The following is an 18,735-nucleotide window of genomic DNA, read 5'->3' as shown; positions in this document are numbered from 1 at the left end:
ATACTTCCTCCGTTTCTTAATAAGTGTGGGAGAATATCAAGGAATGTAGAGAGAGAAAGTTGGGACCACAATAAAGTAGAGTAATTCAGGTGATGAAATAAAAAAGTTGTGATCCCCTATTGCTTTTTGGCGGCATATTTATAATAATATTGAACTTATTTTGCCATTTTGAGCTTTTTTTTTTTTTAGGGGAAAAGCCAAACTTATATTAATTCAACACTAAATTGTCAACGAGTACATAAGGAGCCACCTCCACCGGATAATGGTTCTCCCAAACTTGTTCGACACCGAAAGGAATTAGTTTGGCTAAATGATGAGCTACGAAATTCTCATCTCTCTTTACATGAGACCAAGAGAGAGAGCTAAAGGAACTACATAAAGAAAAGATATCATGAAGAACAAGATCCAAATCAGAGAGAAAAAGAGCACTTTTTGAGAGTCGGTGGATAACAACTTGACAATCCGATTCCACTATAATCTCTTGGAGCCCATAGCGTTTACCCAACTTCAGACCCAAAGCTATTGCTTTGGCTTCCGCAACTTCAGGGGCCCAGAACGCTTTGATGCGTCTTGTGGCAGCAAACAATACCTGCCCGGTCGAATCGCGAGCCACCACACCTAAGCCAATCCATCCCTCGACAGAAAGGGAGGCATCAACATTAAGTTTAACTATACCATGAGGGGGAGGACACCACGTCTTTGACAGGGTTGTAACTGACCTGGAAGGCAGGGTGTGGTAAATACGCGACGCATATTTATCATGTTCTTCGGTCAATCTTTTAACTCGGTTTACTAACACTTGCAGTGGAGTAGTGTGATTATCAAACACCTTCTTATTTCTTTCGCCCCATATTACCCACGCAAGGAACATACCAATCCTCCTCACCTTTGGGTCAACTTGCTGCCACGACACCAATAAATCACACATGGGCACATCCATAGCATTAGTACACATAACTTCACAACCACATTCATCCCATAAATCCTTGACTCTTTGGCACCCAAAAATAGCATGAGCCATAGTCTCAGCTTCACCGCAGCCCCACGGGCAGTCAGCTTCTTCAATCAAATGTCGATATTTCAGAAGATCACGAACCGGGAGCGAGTTGGTGCATAATCGCCATAGGAAATGGCGCACTTTGGGCTGGTCTCCGAACCCCAAATATTCACCCAAGCTTGATGAAAATTGTCTAGATTTCCTCCCTTCCCGAGCATATACGCGGTCTTCACTGAATAGTCGCCATTTTTCGTGAGGGCCCATGTAAGTTCATCTTGGAGCACAGTAAAGCTTAGGGGGATAGCTAAAATGCCTCGCACATCATGATCGTTAAAAGAAGATTCTATTAACGGAACATTCCATTCCATCGTGTCAAAATCCACTAGGTCACTGACTTGGTGAAGCCCCGCTATGCGCTCACTAGTAATGAACCTGCCATTATCTCCCGCAATCCAAGGCGCCTTCCATATATCAATCAAAGAGCCACTGCCAACCCTCCATAAACACCCCTCTTTTATAAGAGCTTTAGAACTCCAAATGCTTTTCCAAGAGAAACTACATGAGTGACCTAAGGGAGCATCAAAAAAATCACAGTTGGGAAAATATTTAGCTTTCATGACACGCCCGAAAAGAGAGTTAGGGGGACGAGTTAAACGCCACGCTTGCCTCCCTAGAAGCGCATCATTAAAAACGTTTAGATCTTTAAATCCCATTCCACCAAAGCACTTTAGAGTGCACATTGTATCCCAATTTTTCCAATGAACCTTCCTGTGAGAAACGGAACTCCCCCACCAAAATCGCCCCATAGCTGAATGGATCTTCTGAATTATCGAAACTGGGATTTAATAAACCCCCATAAGATAAGTGGGAATCGCTTGAATAACCGACTTAAGAAGAACTTCTTTGCCGGCTCTCGATAAAAAAATTTCCTTCCATCCTTGGAGTTTCTTCCAAATTCTATCCAGGAGAGAATTGAAGATAACAGTCTTCGATCTTCCTACAATAGAGGGGATACCAAGATATTTCTCGTGCTTGTCCACCTGATGCATGTTCAAAATACCCATAAGAGCTGCTTTTTGATCAATACTAACACCCTTGCTGAAAGAGACTTCCGACTTTTCATAGTTAATTTTCTGTCCGGATGCTACTTCATATTTGTTGAGAATATCAACTATCACTTCGCATTCCTGTCGGGTGGCTCGAGTAAAGAGAAGGCTGTCATCAGCAAACAACAAATGAGATATCTCTGGACCACTACGGCTAGCCTTCACACCATGGATTAACTTCTCTTGCTTCTTACTCTGTATCATTTTAGAAAAAGCATCAGCAATCAAAATGAATAAATAAGGGGATAGAGGGTCCCCCTGGCGAAGGCCTCGATCTGGAATCAAGGATCCATAGACACCACCCTTGATGATGAAAGAATAGGAGACAGAAGAGACACAATCCATAACCAGATTAACCCAGCTCCCATCAAAACCCATAGTTAACAGAAGCTTCCTCAAAAAGCCCCATTCAACTCTATCATAAGCTTTGCTCATATCAAGCTTCATAGCAATAGTGCCTCTTTGGCTCTTGAGACGATGCTTCATAGAATGGAAAATTTCCATAGCTATTAGAGCATTGTCAGTAATCAAACGACCTGGGACAAAGGCGCTCTGATTTTCAGTAACAATATCAGGTAGGAAACCCTTCAACCTGAGTACAATAGCTTTAGATACAAGCTTATAGAGAACATTACAGAGAGCAATAGGGCGATATTCAGATGCTAAGGTAGGCTCTTTCACCTTAGGAATCAAGGCAATATTAGTGTTGTTAATACTAGCAGGAGAGGAATAGCCATGTAAAATGTTACTCACAAAACTAGTCACATCATCACCAACAATATGCCAAAACCTTTGATAAAAAATAGCATGCATACCATCTGGCCCAGGGGCTTTGCAAGGGTGCATTTGATTAAGAGCTGCAAAAATTTCATCCTTAGAGAAAGGACGAAGGAGTGACTGATTACAGACATCAGAAACAATAGGAGTAACATATTGCAGAACTTCTTGAATGCTTACATCAGAAGGGTGAGAAGAGGTGAAAATTTTACTGAAATAGTGGGCAAAAACATTCTCAATATCATCAATATTGTCACGCCAAACTCCCTGGTCATCACAAAGACCGTTAACATAATTTCGTTTCCTCCGTTGGGAAGCTTTGTGATGAAAATACACCGTATTTTTGTCACCATCACGAACTTCCGAAACTCTAGATCGTAAGTACCAGTAGGCCTCATATTTCTCATTCAGTTCATCCATCGTTTTTTCAAGCATAGTACAACGCGCACAAGTGTCATCAGTTATGGGACAATTTTGAGCCTTCTTCAGATCTTTCTCCACTGTTTTTATCTGATCCCCTAGCTTGTTGAAGGTCTGTGCACTCCACACTTTTAATTCCCCCGCTAGAGCTGCCAGCCGTGTGGCTAAGTTATCCCCCACAGAATTGGCCCAAGATGTACGGACAGTGGCTTCACAAGTATCATCTAACAACCAGCTTGTTTCGAAACGGAACCCCTTCTTTTTTCTCCCAACATTATCATACTTCTTAACCCGAGTCATGATGGCACAGTGATCAGATTTGTAGCGAAGAAGATGTTGAACATACATGTCGGGAAAAATAGAGAGCCATGAAGTGGAGCAAAGAAAGCGGTCAAGACGCTCTCTAATACGAGTTGAGGCAGTAAGTCCACGCTCCCATGTATACCATGAGCCCGAGTAACCGAGGTCACGAAGGGAGTAGTCATCAACAACACTACGAAACCCAGTTATTTCATGTCGAGTTCGATCCACACCACCCTCTTTTTCATCATAGCTAAGTATCTCATTAAAATCACCTCCAAAAATGATGGGGAGAGGTGATTCTTCACACAACTGGCGAATAAGAGTCCAAGTTTTATGCTTCTCCTCTTCCTTAGGCCAACCATACACACCTACAAATCTCCAAGACTTGTCACCATTTTCAATGTCCCCACTAATGTGGTTTCGGGAGTTAAGACGTCAAAGAAAATTTTAGATTCTCCTTCCAATACAAGCAGAGCCCCCCCCCCCCCCGAGTTTCCCCTACTTGCAACACCAAATGCATTCTCGAACCCCAAACGACTTTTAAGCTTCTCCACTTCACCTTTATTAATCATGGTTTCACATAAAAAGAATAAATCCGGACCATGGCTAGAGCTCCAACGTTGGAGTTGACGAACTAACCGAGGGTTAGCCATCCCTCGACAATTCCAGCACATAATACTCATAATGAGTGGCGGGGTTGGTCATCTCCAACCTCCGCCGAAAAAAGGGAACTACAATCTTGAGTTGAGCTCAGCTTTGTACGCTTCGTTGCACCCTCAGGTACTCCAGTTTCCACATTGTAAAATTCTTCTTGGGCAAGTTTGTGGGAGACATCACAGTGGTCCATATCCATAACTTGTGCTTGGCCTTTATCCTCCATACTCCCTCCAGCAAGCCTTTTCCAAGTACGAGATTTTTTATCAACCCTTAAATCTCCCTCCATTATTGATCCCAACCACATTATTAAATCTACCCCATTTACTGATGACATAAATGCCACCCAAACCCCAACTATAACTCCAACCCCAATTATCACACAAATAACCCACCTGCCACCCAAAATAATTTCCCCCCATGCATCCACGTTACTCTCTCCTACCATACTACCCCCACCTATTTCCAACCCAAACATTCCACAAATCATAAACACTCAACCCCCCATAATTACCCAGCCTGCACACCCATCCTCCCCTACCAAAATTTCTGACCCAACTATTACCCACCCTATAACCTATGACAGTACCTTTGTTTTTTCTAGCTCAAAGGAAACTGTGCACTGGTTTCAACACCTCAGTTTCACCAAACAAAATCTTCTTACTCCTCCTATATTTCTCTTCCTCCATGACTTCCTTCGAGCGCCCCTTCCTAGGAGTAGCTTTCAATGCAGTACTCCAACCAAGAGTTTCCTTTTTGTCTTCTTCAAGCACACCATGGCAATCTCGTTCCGAATGCCCCATAACACCACAAGCAAAGCAAAAGAAAGGTAATCTTTCATAAGCGAAATCAATCTGCAGTTCCCTCCCCTTCTTATCTTTAATTTTCCTAAAACGCCGGAGGGGTTTGGTAACATCTAGCATCACCCGGACTCGCCGGTATCTACCTATTCCCAATACATCCTCCTCAACTTCTAGGATTTCGCCCATGTTCCCCACCAAAGCCTTAACGATGTCATCTGATCTATAATTGAAAGGGAGGTTCTTTAAACGAACCCAAAAAGGGGAGTGAATGATAGATACCTGATCGGGTTGTTCTTCACCATCCGCCTCTTTCAACAGGACGAGCATATTGTCAAAGCACCATGGACGACCGTCCATTACCTTCATCAAATCTCTCCAATGAAAAAACTGGAATGCGTAAAGGTTAGGGCTCAAGACTCGGATTACCAAGCCATGTACAGGTGCCCAAACCATTGTGATTGTCCTCTTAAACGCATCGAGGTTATAATTTCGATCCGTTAACACTCGCCCTAATAAAAGCAGCGATAGTTTTGTTTGTTCGGGATTAGGGTTCAACGATTCTAAATCCAAAACAACGTCTTCCTCATCATCAATCCGGAGTCTAGAACAAATCTCACTAATCTCCTCAGCCATAGCTAAGGAGGGCGCCGCCCCGACGGAGCACAACCGATGATGCGGTAGGGAGATCTATCAAGGATAGAGAGAGGGCCTTTCTTTCGAGGGAGGTCAAGTATCCATTTGCCATTTTGAGCTTGGTTGCACTTATTGTGACTATTCCAAATAAGGGAAATATTGCACTTATTAAGAAACGGGGGTAGTATATCTTTAATTTTGTATTTGTAAAAATTACAAAAAAATACATATTATTAAAATAATGAATCTAACAAGATCCCACATGACTATGTTTTCATCCGCTTATAAATCACAAATGATGGTCAAAGTGAAATTTGTGAATAGTGTAAAATATCAAAGTGTAACAATTAAAATGAAACGGAAGGAATAACTGATACAATGAAATGATGTAATAGTGTTATGCTTTTACTAACATTAACTTAATAAGTATTAATATTTATATACATTTGTATTTAATTGTCTTAAAATAGAAAATACATTGTCTTTAAATATATATTTTTCTCATTAAGGCTAACATGAGATTGTAGAGTAGTTGGTTAGTGGACTTATATCTCAATGAGAGGTTATGGGTTCGAGATAATATATCATTTGATTGCGTGAAGGAGGGAGGAAAATGGACAATTTTACTGATTAAATTTTTTTTGTTTTGCCCATTGCATCACTTTGAGGATCAGATGAAATCACAATTACCACCTCTCTCTTGTTATCTTGCACCAACACTATATTGCCCTAGACCACCTCTCACCTGGATATTTATAAAAACTTTTCATCATGATTTTAGTCATCGTACATTATGTGATATTTCATTTTGTATTCATAATGTTCTCCAGTTATAGATTTAATTTGTTTTTTGTAAAATTGGCCACAACAACACCAACTATATGTCGAATGTAGAGAACAACATGAGTTTTATCAGGTGTGGAGGAGAACATCAACTATAACTTGAAGGTGCAAAATATATCATGAACTAAATTAGCCAGAAAATAGCATAAATGGCACGAAAATGCTTACACATTATCTAAGTTTCGACTCATTTATGCTATGATCTGCACCCCCAAGCAATAGTTGGTGTTGCCCTTTGCAATCACTTAAAAATTCATCGTATTTTTTACATTCAATCAATAGTTAATACAGTTACGGCCAAAGCTTCCTTTTTTTAAAACATGCTGCTTATTTCACATAACTTGATATTTTATGAAATATGTTTATGTTAATATTTAATATTGTCACTTTCCGTCAAAAAATAAATTGCCACTAAAAAAATTAATGAATATATTGAACATTATTTGTGGTCATAACATTTTATAATCGTTTAGGTTTTGCTCCGTAATGCACGGGAAGTTTTAATGTAGATTTGTTTTGATTTTTTATTTTCATCAAATCAAATAATACAAAATTTAAATTTTTTAACATGGTTGCTAAATGGAACCTTAATTTACTAAACACCACTCTAGAAAATATCTAAAATACCCCTTCTCCTCATAACCTATTTCTCTCTCTAACTACTCTTCTCTCTCTTCTCCCTCTTCATATGTCGTCCAGATTGAGACTGGTGTATATCAAATTTGCATAATTCTTCTTCTAATTCTCCATAATTCTCCTTTCTTCTCAAAGTCCAACTCCGCCAAGACTAGGAGAACTTGGGGGAAATTGCTTACAAACACTTCCTCTCGCCCATCAAAGGGAACTAATCTTGCACACAAATGTGCCACCGAGTTCCACATCCTTTTTACATGAGAAATCATAAAAAACTGAATTTTTTTCATAAAAACACAAACATCTTCAACTACTAGATCATGTGGAGATCTTCCAATGTTCTCCCTCTGGATAGCCTTCACTAAACCTCAATAGTAAAGCTAACTAAATTATGGGTAACCACATCATCCACTATTTTAGCACAGGAAAATGAGTAGTAGGGTTAGGGACAAGCTTCAAAATGATATAAATGCTGAACTGATAACTAATTCGTGTGATTAGAAATGCTAACATGTCGGATTTAAACCGGATTATATGATCCTATAAGAAATCGAATTTTAAATTAGACCTCGACTCCATCATTCTACTTCGACAATTCGATTCGACTTAAAATCTTAACATCCAATTCCAGCGCGATCCGACTATGAGTTTTTCCCACCCCATTTTTTATAGAAAAATATTATGTAATACAAATAATCTAATAATTACTATAATGTTGATATAGAATAAGACCAATTGCCTCAACATCAAACTCGCAGTATACATACATAATACATTAATATTTTACAAAAATAAGACTAATTGCCTCAAAATTAGATATAGATCCAGATGTCATGTCAGAATATGTCGGGAGCAGTTCAGTGGGTCGGATTTTTAAGGGAATCTAACTCCAACCCTTCGTCGAGTCGGAGTTGGACTTTCTAAATATAGTCGGATTCATATTATTTTGAGGAACTCTACTTGTGACTTTGTTAAGGTCACAAGTTTGAACCCTACTACCTACTTGTAATTAGGAGTAGGAATTTCCTTATATTCCTCCTACTTTACTAGCGTTAACCAGTGTAGTTGGACTAGCTGACTTGCGAGAGATGGTAGTCCAATAGGACCTCCTTCTTACCAAGGGGTTCACAAGTAGAGAGCCTAAAAAAATATTATAAGACAATATCATATGCTCCGAGGCACAGATAAATATGAAAAATAAATTTGATCATCTAAAATCTTACATTTTTTCAGGCTAGAAATTTGATCATTGTATACATGTTTAAAAATTTAGTAAGATAAATAACCTCTGCCCCCTCACACTTACCATTAGATCCAATGATCCTTGGTTAAGCAAATAGTAGTATTGTACACCTAAATTTACTATAAATATTAAATATTGTCATAGCAGTATGGTATGGATAATGTTTGCAACCGGAAACATTGAGGTGGGCCGGTGGGGTTGGGGATGCTGCTCTCAAAATCACCATATACATCAGAAATAGACGTGAGTTCTTTAGCATTTAGGAAGCCATCATTATCTTTGAGATGAAAACACTAATTATTATATTTTCGTATTATCTTAAATCTTTCTCCCCACCAATTACTACTCCAAGAACGTAGCTTCAAAATTTGAGTTCTTATACAGAAAACATCATTTGGGGATGGACTTTTATATGTTCCACAAAACTATCATTACATAAAATTAATCATCTAATAATACTTCATCTGCTTCAAAACAAAATGCAACACTTACATTTCTAGAATCAAATTTACAAATTTTGATCATGAATTTCGAGGATGCAACCACATATAAATAATAACATTTTTTTGAAAAACATATAAATAATAACATAGTCATGGAAGATCTTATCCAATTCACGTCAGTGTGTAGTTTCGAAATATATATTTTGATAAAAAAAATTATACGTAATTAAATAAATTTATAGTCAAAATAATGCATTAGAAACTGTAAAAACTTAAGTGTTGCATTCTTTATGGAGCAAATGAAGTATGAATTATGACTTATGCCAAATTAGACACTTTTGTGTAAGAACATTTCTATGTAAACAACCCTACCAATTACCATACTAAGAACATTTCTATCCCATCCTAATTTAATATTCTCTCCTTTTTATTGATCCTTCATAGTTCATACGCTAGAAAAGAGAAAGAGTAAATATATCATTGCAAATAATAGAAAACTCCTCAAAATAAAAAAATGTTACACAAGTATTAAAAAATAAAAAAATTATATTACAATTTCTAAGATAGAAATAGATTGCAAATGATATATTTTTTCTGTTTCGACAGAATTTTTCAAATGAATTTTCAGACTTACAAAAGAATGGGGGGCTGTGGCAATGGTGTAGAATATACATCCCCGCGATAATCTATACAAATATATTAAAAGGCGTGCATGACAATGTATACACGCCACGTGGCACCTTTGTTACTCCATTTAGAATTGCCCAATGTGTACATAAGTAATGTCAATTAACAAAAATAAAATTAGCTTGCAATAAGATTTGAACACATGACCTCTCGCTATTATACATGACATAATTACCATCTCAACAGACTTTAATCATGCTTTAAATGTCCACATTATTATATTTGTACCTTTTAAATGTTGAGTTTTCCTTAATATATTTGGGAATGGAAAAAATGCATATTAAGTTACTAAGCAAGAAACTACGCTACGTGGCGATATCCCTTAGAATGTTTATTTATGAAAACACACCTACAATAAAAAAAAATAAAAAAATAAAAAAAATAAATCTTATAAGATTTGATCACATGACCTCAAGCTTTACATCAAACAAGTAATATTTGGTGTCATATTTATAAAGTAAAATGTTAACAAATGAATATTTTAATTACCAGGGGCATAGCCCGGACCTAAAAACTAGTTAAGTACTAAATAGTGAGTAGATAAGATCTAAAAAAAGTAGTAAATAGATATAAAAGGAATTTTACTTCTACTTATAATTGATCACCACGTCAGAGTGCAAGGGACATACTTGACATATTAGCTATTGATTATAGATTACTGAATATTGTCTTTGTAAAGACTACAGACTAAAGACGCACTAATGCATGGCACCGACAAATATAAGAGCCAATCAGCTCAATATACAGTGATTCTTCTTTTTCTTTTTCATTTCTAGGGCAGCATACAATAATACATACAGTGGAACATACTACTTAAGATAAGTTCGGCAACGGGTTAAACTTGGAATCGAATTTTAGATTCAATTCTGACTCCTGCTACGATATTAAACTCCGAAAATTCGAATCTAATCCGAATTAGTATCCTTAAATCCGTCTTTAGTAGGATCGAACTTTTTTCCATTTCATTATTTATTCTGCCATTTTTTTCAATAAAAAGATATTATGTAATAATTTACGCAATGAAATGAATCTAACAAAGTCGACGTGATAATTTGGTCAGAATTAGTAAACTTCCAACATTGGAAAAAGCAAACGGGTAACAATACAGAATATATATACTTCTATAATCTAATGTGTCTTTCGTTATAGAATCTATTCTCCATTTGCCCATAACGATGATTATAACTTCAAAAGCAAGCATTACTGAAGAATCAAGTCAATAACGAACTTGATGGCTCAACTCTAACCAAGACTCTGCCTTCAATCCCGTCTTTGTCCTTCGGAATTAACACCTTTTTATATTTGTCTCAAACAGAAACTAAGAAATAATAGTCAGACAGCGAGTGAAAAGATAGACACTCATACAGTTGGGAATTGTTCAAAGAGGTCCGGAAGAAAGAAATTAGCACCTTGCGTTCTCTAAGTCTACATCTACCTTGCCAAGGCCATATCATGTGGGTTGTTTTCGATATCCATAATTGAATCTCATCTACATCATTCCCTTGGTAGGCTCAAATAAGTACGATAATGTAATAGTCCTTAGATGATACTTATACAAAAAAGATTGTCATACTTAACACGTCCTTGTCTAAAACGGATGATTAATTACTCCAGTATAATAAAATTAAGGCTTTGGCATTATTGTTGTTGTCCAAAATGGATGTTTAGACCATTCAATAGCCTCTTTAAAAACTAGAAATGAGATGTCTCAACCGATGCTCGGAAAATCATTGCTTTCTCATGAGAGGAGAAAGGAATAGGTCAACCTCAACCACTAAAAAATCACATGCAGAAGGTTGAAGGCAGAAGCAGAGCTACCAAGTGAACGTGAAAACTTTGGAAAAAAAGAAGCGAAGACATGACCAGTATTGTCTTCTACTAGTGACTGATGAAGATGCTTTAACAATACTCCATCCATTAGGCTGAACTAATGCACTGATAAACCAACACCCAGAAAAGGTCACACCAACTCTGTTATTCTGTCACTCTCTATGTCAGTGTCTCTCTATCTCTCTCTCTGCATCTATCTATATATCTACAATCTATCTATCAATGTCCTTATAAATACCCCTTCATATTATTTTCAAGTTCAATAACAAAAAAACCTAAGAGAAAGAGTTCAGAAAATATATACCATGGCAGTTGTTGCAATCTTCAGCTCCCTTCTCATCTGCTCAGTGATTGCCATTAGTGATGCTTTGAGCACAAATTACTACGATAAGACGTGTCCTTCGGTGGAGAGTATTGTCTCAAATACAGTCAAAGAAGCATTTCAGGCTGATAAAACCGTCCCTGCAGCTGTGCTTCGTATGCATTTCCATGATTGCTTTATAAGGGTATGAAACTGGCACTATCTATCAAACCGTAATTAACTTTATGCATAAGTTTCAGGTTTTGTGTATATTCAACTGACACACAAAATTCTTTCTTTTTCAGGGATGTGATGCTTCGGTGCTCCTAGATAAATTTGGGAACAGTAAAGTAGAGAAATCCGGTCCTCCAAACCTTTCATTGCATGCCTTTTTTGTCATTGATAGTGCAAAGACGGCAATAGAAAAAGCATGTCCTGGGGTTGTCTCTTGCGCTGACATATTGGCTTTAGCTGCAAGGGACGCGGTAGCCCTTGTAAGTGAACAGTACAGTCTTTTTAGCACATTTAATTGAGATTAAGCAAACAGAAAAACAAAAACCCAATGCTGCAATAATAACACAAAGACCACGAGTCGTCAGCAATGGCAGATGAGCCAACTACTAGCCAATTTAATTTGTCTTTCTTTTTATTTTCTTCTTACTCTTGGCTTGGTACGGTGACCGTGCTTGATTGCATACTATTAGTACTTCTACATTTTCTATTAATCTCGGGTGATACTCAAAAACATAAAAAAACTCCAAAAGTGATTCTCCAACACCTGGATATCTCTCAAATTTTAAATTATGACAATAAGTTTTCTGCCATTTTAGCTTTCATTCTCATATATATTCTCCTGTATAAAGGCTGGTGGACCCACTTGGGATGTGCCTAAAGGAAGGAAAGATGGGAGAACATCACTTGCCAGTGAAACAAGACAGCTTCCAGCACCCACATTCAACTTCTCTCAGCTCCAACAAAGCTTCGCTCAGAGAGGCCTAAACCTTGGTGATCTGGTGGCTCTTTCAGGTAAAAAAAAAAAAATGCTAGACAAACTTTAATATAAAAAAGGACTCGACTGAACTTTACCCTTCTTCAGGAGGACACAGTCTCGGGTTTTCCCACTGCTCATCGTTCCAGAACCGATTGCACAACTTCGATGCAACTCATGACATTGACCCCTCAATCAATCCTTCCTTTGCTGCCAGCTTAAAAAGAGTGTGTCCTGCACACAACCAAGTGACAAGTGCTGGTTCCAGTATGGATCCTTCACCAACAATGTTTGACAATACATATTACAAGCTAATTCTCCAAGGAAAAAGCCTGTTTTCTTCAGATCAGGCCTTGCTCACATCTCCAAGCACCAAAAATTTGGTTTCACAATTTGCTAGATCCAAGAAAGCTTTCTATGACGCATTTGCCAAGTCTATGATCAGGATGAGCAGCATCACAGGAGGACAGGAAGTACGAAAGAATTGTCGAATAGTCAATTGAGGTCTAAAGGCCTTCGAGATATATAAATTAAATGTAGCCATTAAAAGGTTTAGTCAAGGCAATCAATGCATTGCCTTTGCATGACGTGTGTAGTCTTTCATTTTCCCTTTCCTAAAGGGAGCTTCCACAGAAGGTTCACCTTCACACATCCTTGCTGATGTGGATTAGTAGTTGATGGATGATTGCCAAGATCCCTAGCAAAGGAAAAAAGGTCTTGGACTCTTGGTTGAGTCTAGCAGTGTGCTGTTTTAGGGTTTGCATTAAGTGTATCGTTCTCACTTCAGTTTTACGAGGCGGGTACCCGTAATCCAGTATTGTATTTTGTAATGAAATAGCAGCAAATAAACTAGCAATTTGTGATCTTAATGACCTTCACATCACAAGTCACTATTCAACATAAAACAATAGATAAGACTATCTATCTTTTGATCTTTACAAGAACAATCAATAGTTCAAATCTGCCTCGAGTGTTCTGGAATTTTTTTAAAAAAAACTGAACTTTCACCTAGCTGAACTATGCTCAGACTGTGTCACACATATGTCTGCGTATATCAGCACTAAAATGTTTTAGTCTCCCATCATAACAGGTATTGAATTCATGAAAGAATACAAAACATTGTATCTGGCTAACATAGGAAACAAATTTCTAAAATATTCACAGGAAACAAGTTCAGCATTAGACATACAACTGAAAAGGTGCTTTAGCAAAGAACAAAAGATATATAAGTGGTTAAACTGATAAACCAAAAGTGAGTTCATATATGCCATATGCAGAAGGAACTTACGCAATGATGCCATGTACTCCAGGAAAATACTTTTCTTATGTGGATACCAAGTAATTAGTTGATTTAGCTGCCAGCTTTTGCCCAAAATTGTTATCTCATATACTATGTACAGCAGCATTCAAACCAAGAAATTATGAAGACAACGAACGCATGGAGAAGACAGAAGTAAAAGGTAACTAGCTGTCACTGGAGCAAGATGTCCCTGTTACAAAGAGAACCAGCCAATGATTTTAGACATACATGGAAACATGAGATGTTATATCAGTCGAACAACAACTTTACCCTGTTGGTCAAGCAATACAATCTCCGCCAATTGAATATTGCTGCCATGTCCAAGAGCTTTGTCAGATGGCATAAATGAGAAGGCATCCAATAGTTTTAAGCATTTCAAACCCCACTTGACCATCAGAAATTCAATAAGATGATGACCACTGTATATATTCAAGGATAAGCAGAAGAGAATGAGAGTCTGATGGAATATTATTGATAAAATGCAGCAACATGAATAGATACAAACCTTCGATTATGATAAGTTGTTATAAAAACTGATCCTGGATTACTTTTAAGGAGAAATGCCACAGTACTAAAGAGATCATCGAAGGCTAGCATAGACAAAACAGGTATACAATGAGTTTTAGCATCTTCTGAGTATAAAAAGTTCAAAAAAACACATGAACCATACCACTCGTATCATACAATACATCGGCCCCAAGAAACATTTGGGGACGCGAATCGAAAATCTGTGCATCCCAGATTCCCCATGTGAGTCCCAAAACCTACATCGTTTAGCAGGTCAGCAGACAAATAAATTAAATTACCAATGAGTTAAAGAGAATGATGGGTATAAAGATTGAGAATGAGAGTCTGATGGAATATTATTGATAAAAGGGAACAGGAACAAATATCTTTTTGATAGTCTTTCCACTCTAAAAGTCCCTTTTCCTTCTCCAGTTATCATTCTCAAATTAACATTTCTTGCAAAATAATGCTTCCCTGGCCATACAAAAATCAAATAAACTAGAAGCGAGTTCACCCATTAAAGTTTTTACCTTTACTTTCTTTCCATCACACCTCAATTTCATAATCTCAATGCATCATGAACCAGGATGCAACTTCTTTCGTGTAACTTACCAAAATCTTTTAAATATCAAGCAGAATGAAACAAGGATCTAGGTACTTTTACCTTACAGCTCAACTTATTCAAGTCACAAACTCTCTTAATGTTTTCCAGCACCTGCATCACAATAGTCACCCCACAGTGTTGTGAAAAAGAAAGAAAGAGAATAAAGCATGAAAAAAATATCATGGACTAAAGAATCATACAACAATATGTGACAGCAAACAACTCTGTTTAGAGTGAAAGAGAATTCTCCAACCTCCACTCTTTTAGAATCATCCGTCAAAGTGACATCAGCTCCAACTTTTGCTGCGACCAATCCAGGCAAGCAGGTTCCCGCACCCAGCTTCAATCACATTGACACATTCTCAAATAAATCCAAATGAACACATAACTGACTCTCCCTAATCATGGAATAAAAGAAATAAACAGTGGCAATGTCCTCCATTCCTTATTACTTCTTCCGCTTATTACTTCCTCCGCTCCAAAATTAATGCAACACTTACCTTCTTTTAGTAGTGCTTTAATCAATGCAATACTTCTTTATATGAAAAAAAGATATACCTACACATAGGACCATTTACATTTTACACTAAACAACTTTTCTCTCTCCTTACTTTAACATAGATATTAACACACTACCCCACAACCAATTAGCTCCTAAATCTCTATGCCATATGCATGTATTGCATTTTTCGGGAACGGAGGTAGTATATGTCTACTTAACGAACTTTACTTGTCCACGTCACATTAGTGCTCCCTTCATCAAACATTACCTGATACCCTTATCAAGGCACGTAGTTTAAGATGATAAGTTGTTTAGTTATCATTGTTATTTATTTATTTTATTGAGAAGGTGGATGTGATAGGAGTTAGGCCCTGTTCTCTTACGCTAAACTGAAGTAAAATCGTGAGAGGAAAGTAGTTGAGTTGAATTGAAATTGTACCCAAAAGAGCACAGGCTTGGTAGGGTATCATCTTATTCGGAGAAGAGATATTGGTGGGCCATACTTGTAAAGTAGAAAAATTAAAATATTAGTAGGTCATGTCCTAAAATAAAAGTCTGAAGAGTGATGTAGAATAGATGAAAATGTAATGCGTAAAGAGTAATGTGGGACACAGGGAGTAATATATAAGGAAAGGCATTGTCAAGTGGAATTTCATTATATTCATTACAACGTACACTTTCATAACTAACATTTCAAAAAATTAACAAATACATAATTATTAATACTATTAATTGTCAAAAGTGTGCTTTAAAATTTGTTTGAATTACTTATTAATAATATGGTCAGTTTCTAAAAGTAGTGCATCAAATAACAAGTAAATGGGGTGATAAGTTGATCACACGATTAGAATCCCATTGGACTTTCATGAAATTAACTTGGCTCTATGATGGGATTTAAGGATTTCATGTAATTTGGGGTATTTGGGGTTGTGATTTACATATCTTAGTAGCAACAGAATAAACCTTCCTCAATGAATATGGGCAACCACAATAAAACCATAACTCTAAATTATGGGGCCGGTCGTAGGCCCGTATGAACTAAGACTATGTCTCATGTAAACGTAGACAAAAATCATATTCCTCCATTTGCTTGTATCAAGTGATAAATGCTCCTGCAGTCCTATTTCATTCATATCCTTTTTAACTCCTTCCATTGAAGTCATCACTGCTTCCCTCAACTTCTTCTAAAAATCTCCATAGAATCAACTCTACTTTATTTACCGGTGCTTCCTTTTAGTTGACGTCGCATATGCCCAAACTAACACATTTAATTTTCCATTATCTTATCCTCGAGATCCCCAAACTTCAGCTTTATCTCTGCGTATCTTTATTACATATGCGGTCCCTTCCTTTGTTTCCTACAAATCCATCTCTGAACATACACAACTGTGCTACACTCATCTTCTCCATATGATTGTTCTTTCCTGAATGTCCAACAAATTGACCTTTATTATAGTGTTGAACAAATAGTCCCCTCTATTGGAGAAATTTCTTTCGAACCATAGACTCTGTAATTGGACTCTTCATCTCACGTCAAGTACCCGTGTTTGATCCTCGACACTTTGACATGGTTGTGACACTTGACACTTCATTTTAGGCCAAAAAAAATGTAAAAGTTCCACATGATTGCCGAGTAGGACACTTAGACATGCACATGTGTTAGACATGGATGTCTGAGTCCAAGTAATATAGACCTTAGAGCCATGCTAAGGTTACACAAATCACAATAACCATGCTCTTCATTTAAGCCACCCATAATTAATAACGCAAATCACATCTATGTCAATCTCTTTTTGTTATCACCCGCCCGAGTACTTAAAACACTCATTTAGTGGCAACTATTTAGTATTTACCAACACACTCGCTTTGACACTCCACGTACTCAATTTAACTCATACTTAGCCTAAACCCTCGTCATTCTAACTTTTGTCTCCCTAACTCCAACTTACCATTTACCCTACCATCATCATTCAAAAACAACATAGACCATGGTATCTTGTACCGAATAGACCATGTTTATTATTCATCTATCACTATCGACCGAGATACTTGTACATTTACTTAACATATATGGTTAAGTGCAATCAAATATACTTTAAAAAAGAAGTTCATTTTAAGAATAAGTAACACAAAGTTGCATTTGATAAAAGACCAATATGCATATATAAAATGGAAAGATTACCTCAAGAGCAGAAATTCCAGAAAAGCGGGATCGTTGTTGCCAAACGTACTCAGCAAGAACAACACTACACGGCCATACAAACATACCATATTCCTCTCTCATGTTCTACACATATAATATCATTTATTAATCAGCTTAATTTTACAAATTAGTATAAGATTTAAAAAAATAAACATTTTTGTCTAGTAATTTGAACAATACTAAGTTTTAGAAATGCAAAAAAAATAGAGAATACCTCGATGATTTGAATAGAGAAGCCATGTTTATCATCGCCGAAGGAATGAAGAGAGAGAGTCGTCATTTGGTCGCCGTCTGTCAAAACGGCAGGCGTTGCGGCTTTGTTAGCGCCGCCGTCGTACTCCCGTTTCGCCGGCATCATTCCCGCCGATGGACAAGTTTCGGAAACTGGTTTGTTGCCTGTTGGCACCATTATGTGCTCATCTATTTCAGCTAAACTTTTTTTCTTTGAGGAATCAACCACAAAAAAATCGCACGATCTTGAGTGTGAGTATTTCACAATGTATATTCAATGCTCATAATATTAAGGAAAAAAAATTGTCAATAAAAGTATGAACTTTGGGTGATAATTTTTAAAAGGTCTGAAGTATTGATTAATCTGTGTAGGTTATAACTTTAGACGGTCTTAATTTTTAGCGCGCCTTAGTGACTTAAAACTAGCTTAATAGGTCATCACTTGTAAAATTTGGGTTACATCAAAAGGGTTAATTGAGGAATGGACGTAGGAACTAGGTGAGATTTAAAAAAAATCTTCAATTTTAAGTCGTCGAGACCCGCTAAGAGTTAAGACCCCATAAAGTTGGGACCTACACAGGTTAGTCAATAGTTCATATCTTTTAAAAATTATCACCCAAAGTTCAGATTTTTTAAAAATTATCACCCAAAGTTCAGACCTTTATTGTCAATTTTTTCTAATATTAATCGATTTAACTTTTTCATTTATTTTGTTACATTGTTATTT

At 37.0% G+C, this 18,735-nt stretch overlaps 4 protein-coding genes across 4 annotated transcripts; 1 reads left to right on the top strand and 3 right to left on the bottom strand.

Moving 5' to 3' along the window:
• Positions 1 to 208: 208 nt before the first annotated feature.
• On the bottom strand, positions 209 to 1,261 carry LOC125498893 (uncharacterized). The gene has a single exon (XM_048647208.1). The coding sequence runs from the start codon at positions 1,259 to 1,261 to the stop codon at positions 209 to 211; it is 1,053 nt and encodes a 350-aa protein (XP_048503165.1).
• A 3,601-nt stretch (positions 1,262 to 4,862) lies between these two features.
• On the bottom strand, positions 4,863 to 5,693 carry LOC125498894 (uncharacterized). Its single transcript, XM_048647209.1, has one exon. The coding sequence runs from the start codon at positions 5,691 to 5,693 to the stop codon at positions 4,863 to 4,865; it is 831 nt and encodes a 276-aa protein (XP_048503166.1).
• A 3,637-nt stretch (positions 5,694 to 9,330) lies between these two features.
• LOC104895555 (uncharacterized) lies at positions 9,331 to 18,270 on the bottom strand. The gene is made up of 9 exons (XM_010682101.4): positions 17,992 to 18,270; positions 17,757 to 17,861; positions 15,326 to 15,412; positions 15,133 to 15,183; positions 14,632 to 14,725; positions 14,467 to 14,551; positions 14,232 to 14,380; positions 13,950 to 14,151; positions 9,331 to 12,144 (listed from the first exon to the last, which is right to left on the bottom strand). The coding sequence occupies exons 1-8, from the start codon at positions 18,184 to 18,186 to the stop codon at positions 14,126 to 14,128; spliced, it is 792 nt and encodes a 263-aa protein (XP_010680403.2). The 5' UTR covers positions 18,187 to 18,270; the 3' UTR covers positions 9,331 to 12,144; positions 13,950 to 14,125.
• LOC104895554 (peroxidase 64) lies at positions 11,678 to 13,530 on the top strand. The gene is made up of 4 exons (XM_010682099.3): positions 11,678 to 11,878; positions 11,979 to 12,167; positions 12,537 to 12,699; positions 12,770 to 13,530. The coding sequence occupies exons 1-4, from the start codon at positions 11,678 to 11,680 to the stop codon at positions 13,162 to 13,164; spliced, it is 948 nt and encodes a 315-aa protein (XP_010680401.1). The 3' UTR covers positions 13,165 to 13,530.
• Positions 18,271 to 18,735: the final 465 nt, after the last annotated feature.

This window comes from Beta vulgaris, chromosome 6 (assembly GCF_026745355.1).
Source record: "Beta vulgaris subsp. vulgaris cultivar EL10 chromosome 6, EL10.2, whole genome shotgun sequence".
NCBI lineage: Eukaryota > Viridiplantae > Streptophyta > Magnoliopsida > Caryophyllales > Amaranthaceae > Beta > Beta vulgaris.
Note: the sequence above shows the minus strand (reverse complement) of the source record. Positions and strands in the feature narration are given on the sequence as shown.

Excerpts from the sequence above, each read along its gene's own strand:
- LOC104895555 (XM_010682101.4), bottom strand. The coding sequence starts at position 18,186 with ATGGTGCCAACAGGCAACAAACCAGTTTCCGAAACTTGTCCATCGGCG. Across the intron at positions 17,862-17,991 it reads TCTCTATTCAAATCATCGAG|AACATGAGAGAGGAATATGG; the intron begins GTATTCTCTATT and ends TTATATGTGTAG. Across the intron at positions 14,381-14,466 it reads ACAACTTATCATAATCGAAG|TGGTCATCATCTTATTGAAT; the intron begins GTTTGTATCTAT and ends GAATATATACAG.
- LOC125498893 (XM_048647208.1), bottom strand. The coding sequence starts at position 1,261 with ATGGGCCCTCACGAAAAATGGCGACTATTCAGTGAAGACCGCGTATAT.
- LOC104895554 (XM_010682099.3), top strand. The coding sequence starts at position 11,678 with ATGGCAGTTGTTGCAATCTTCAGCTCCCTTCTCATCTGCTCAGTGATT. Across the intron at positions 11,879-11,978 it reads TCCATGATTGCTTTATAAGG|GGATGTGATGCTTCGGTGCT; the intron begins GTATGAAACTGG and ends TTTCTTTTTCAG. Across the intron at positions 12,168-12,536 it reads CAAGGGACGCGGTAGCCCTT|GCTGGTGGACCCACTTGGGA; the intron begins GTAAGTGAACAG and ends TCCTGTATAAAG.
- LOC125498894 (XM_048647209.1), bottom strand. The coding sequence starts at position 5,693 with ATGGCTGAGGAGATTAGTGAGATTTGTTCTAGACTCCGGATTGATGAT.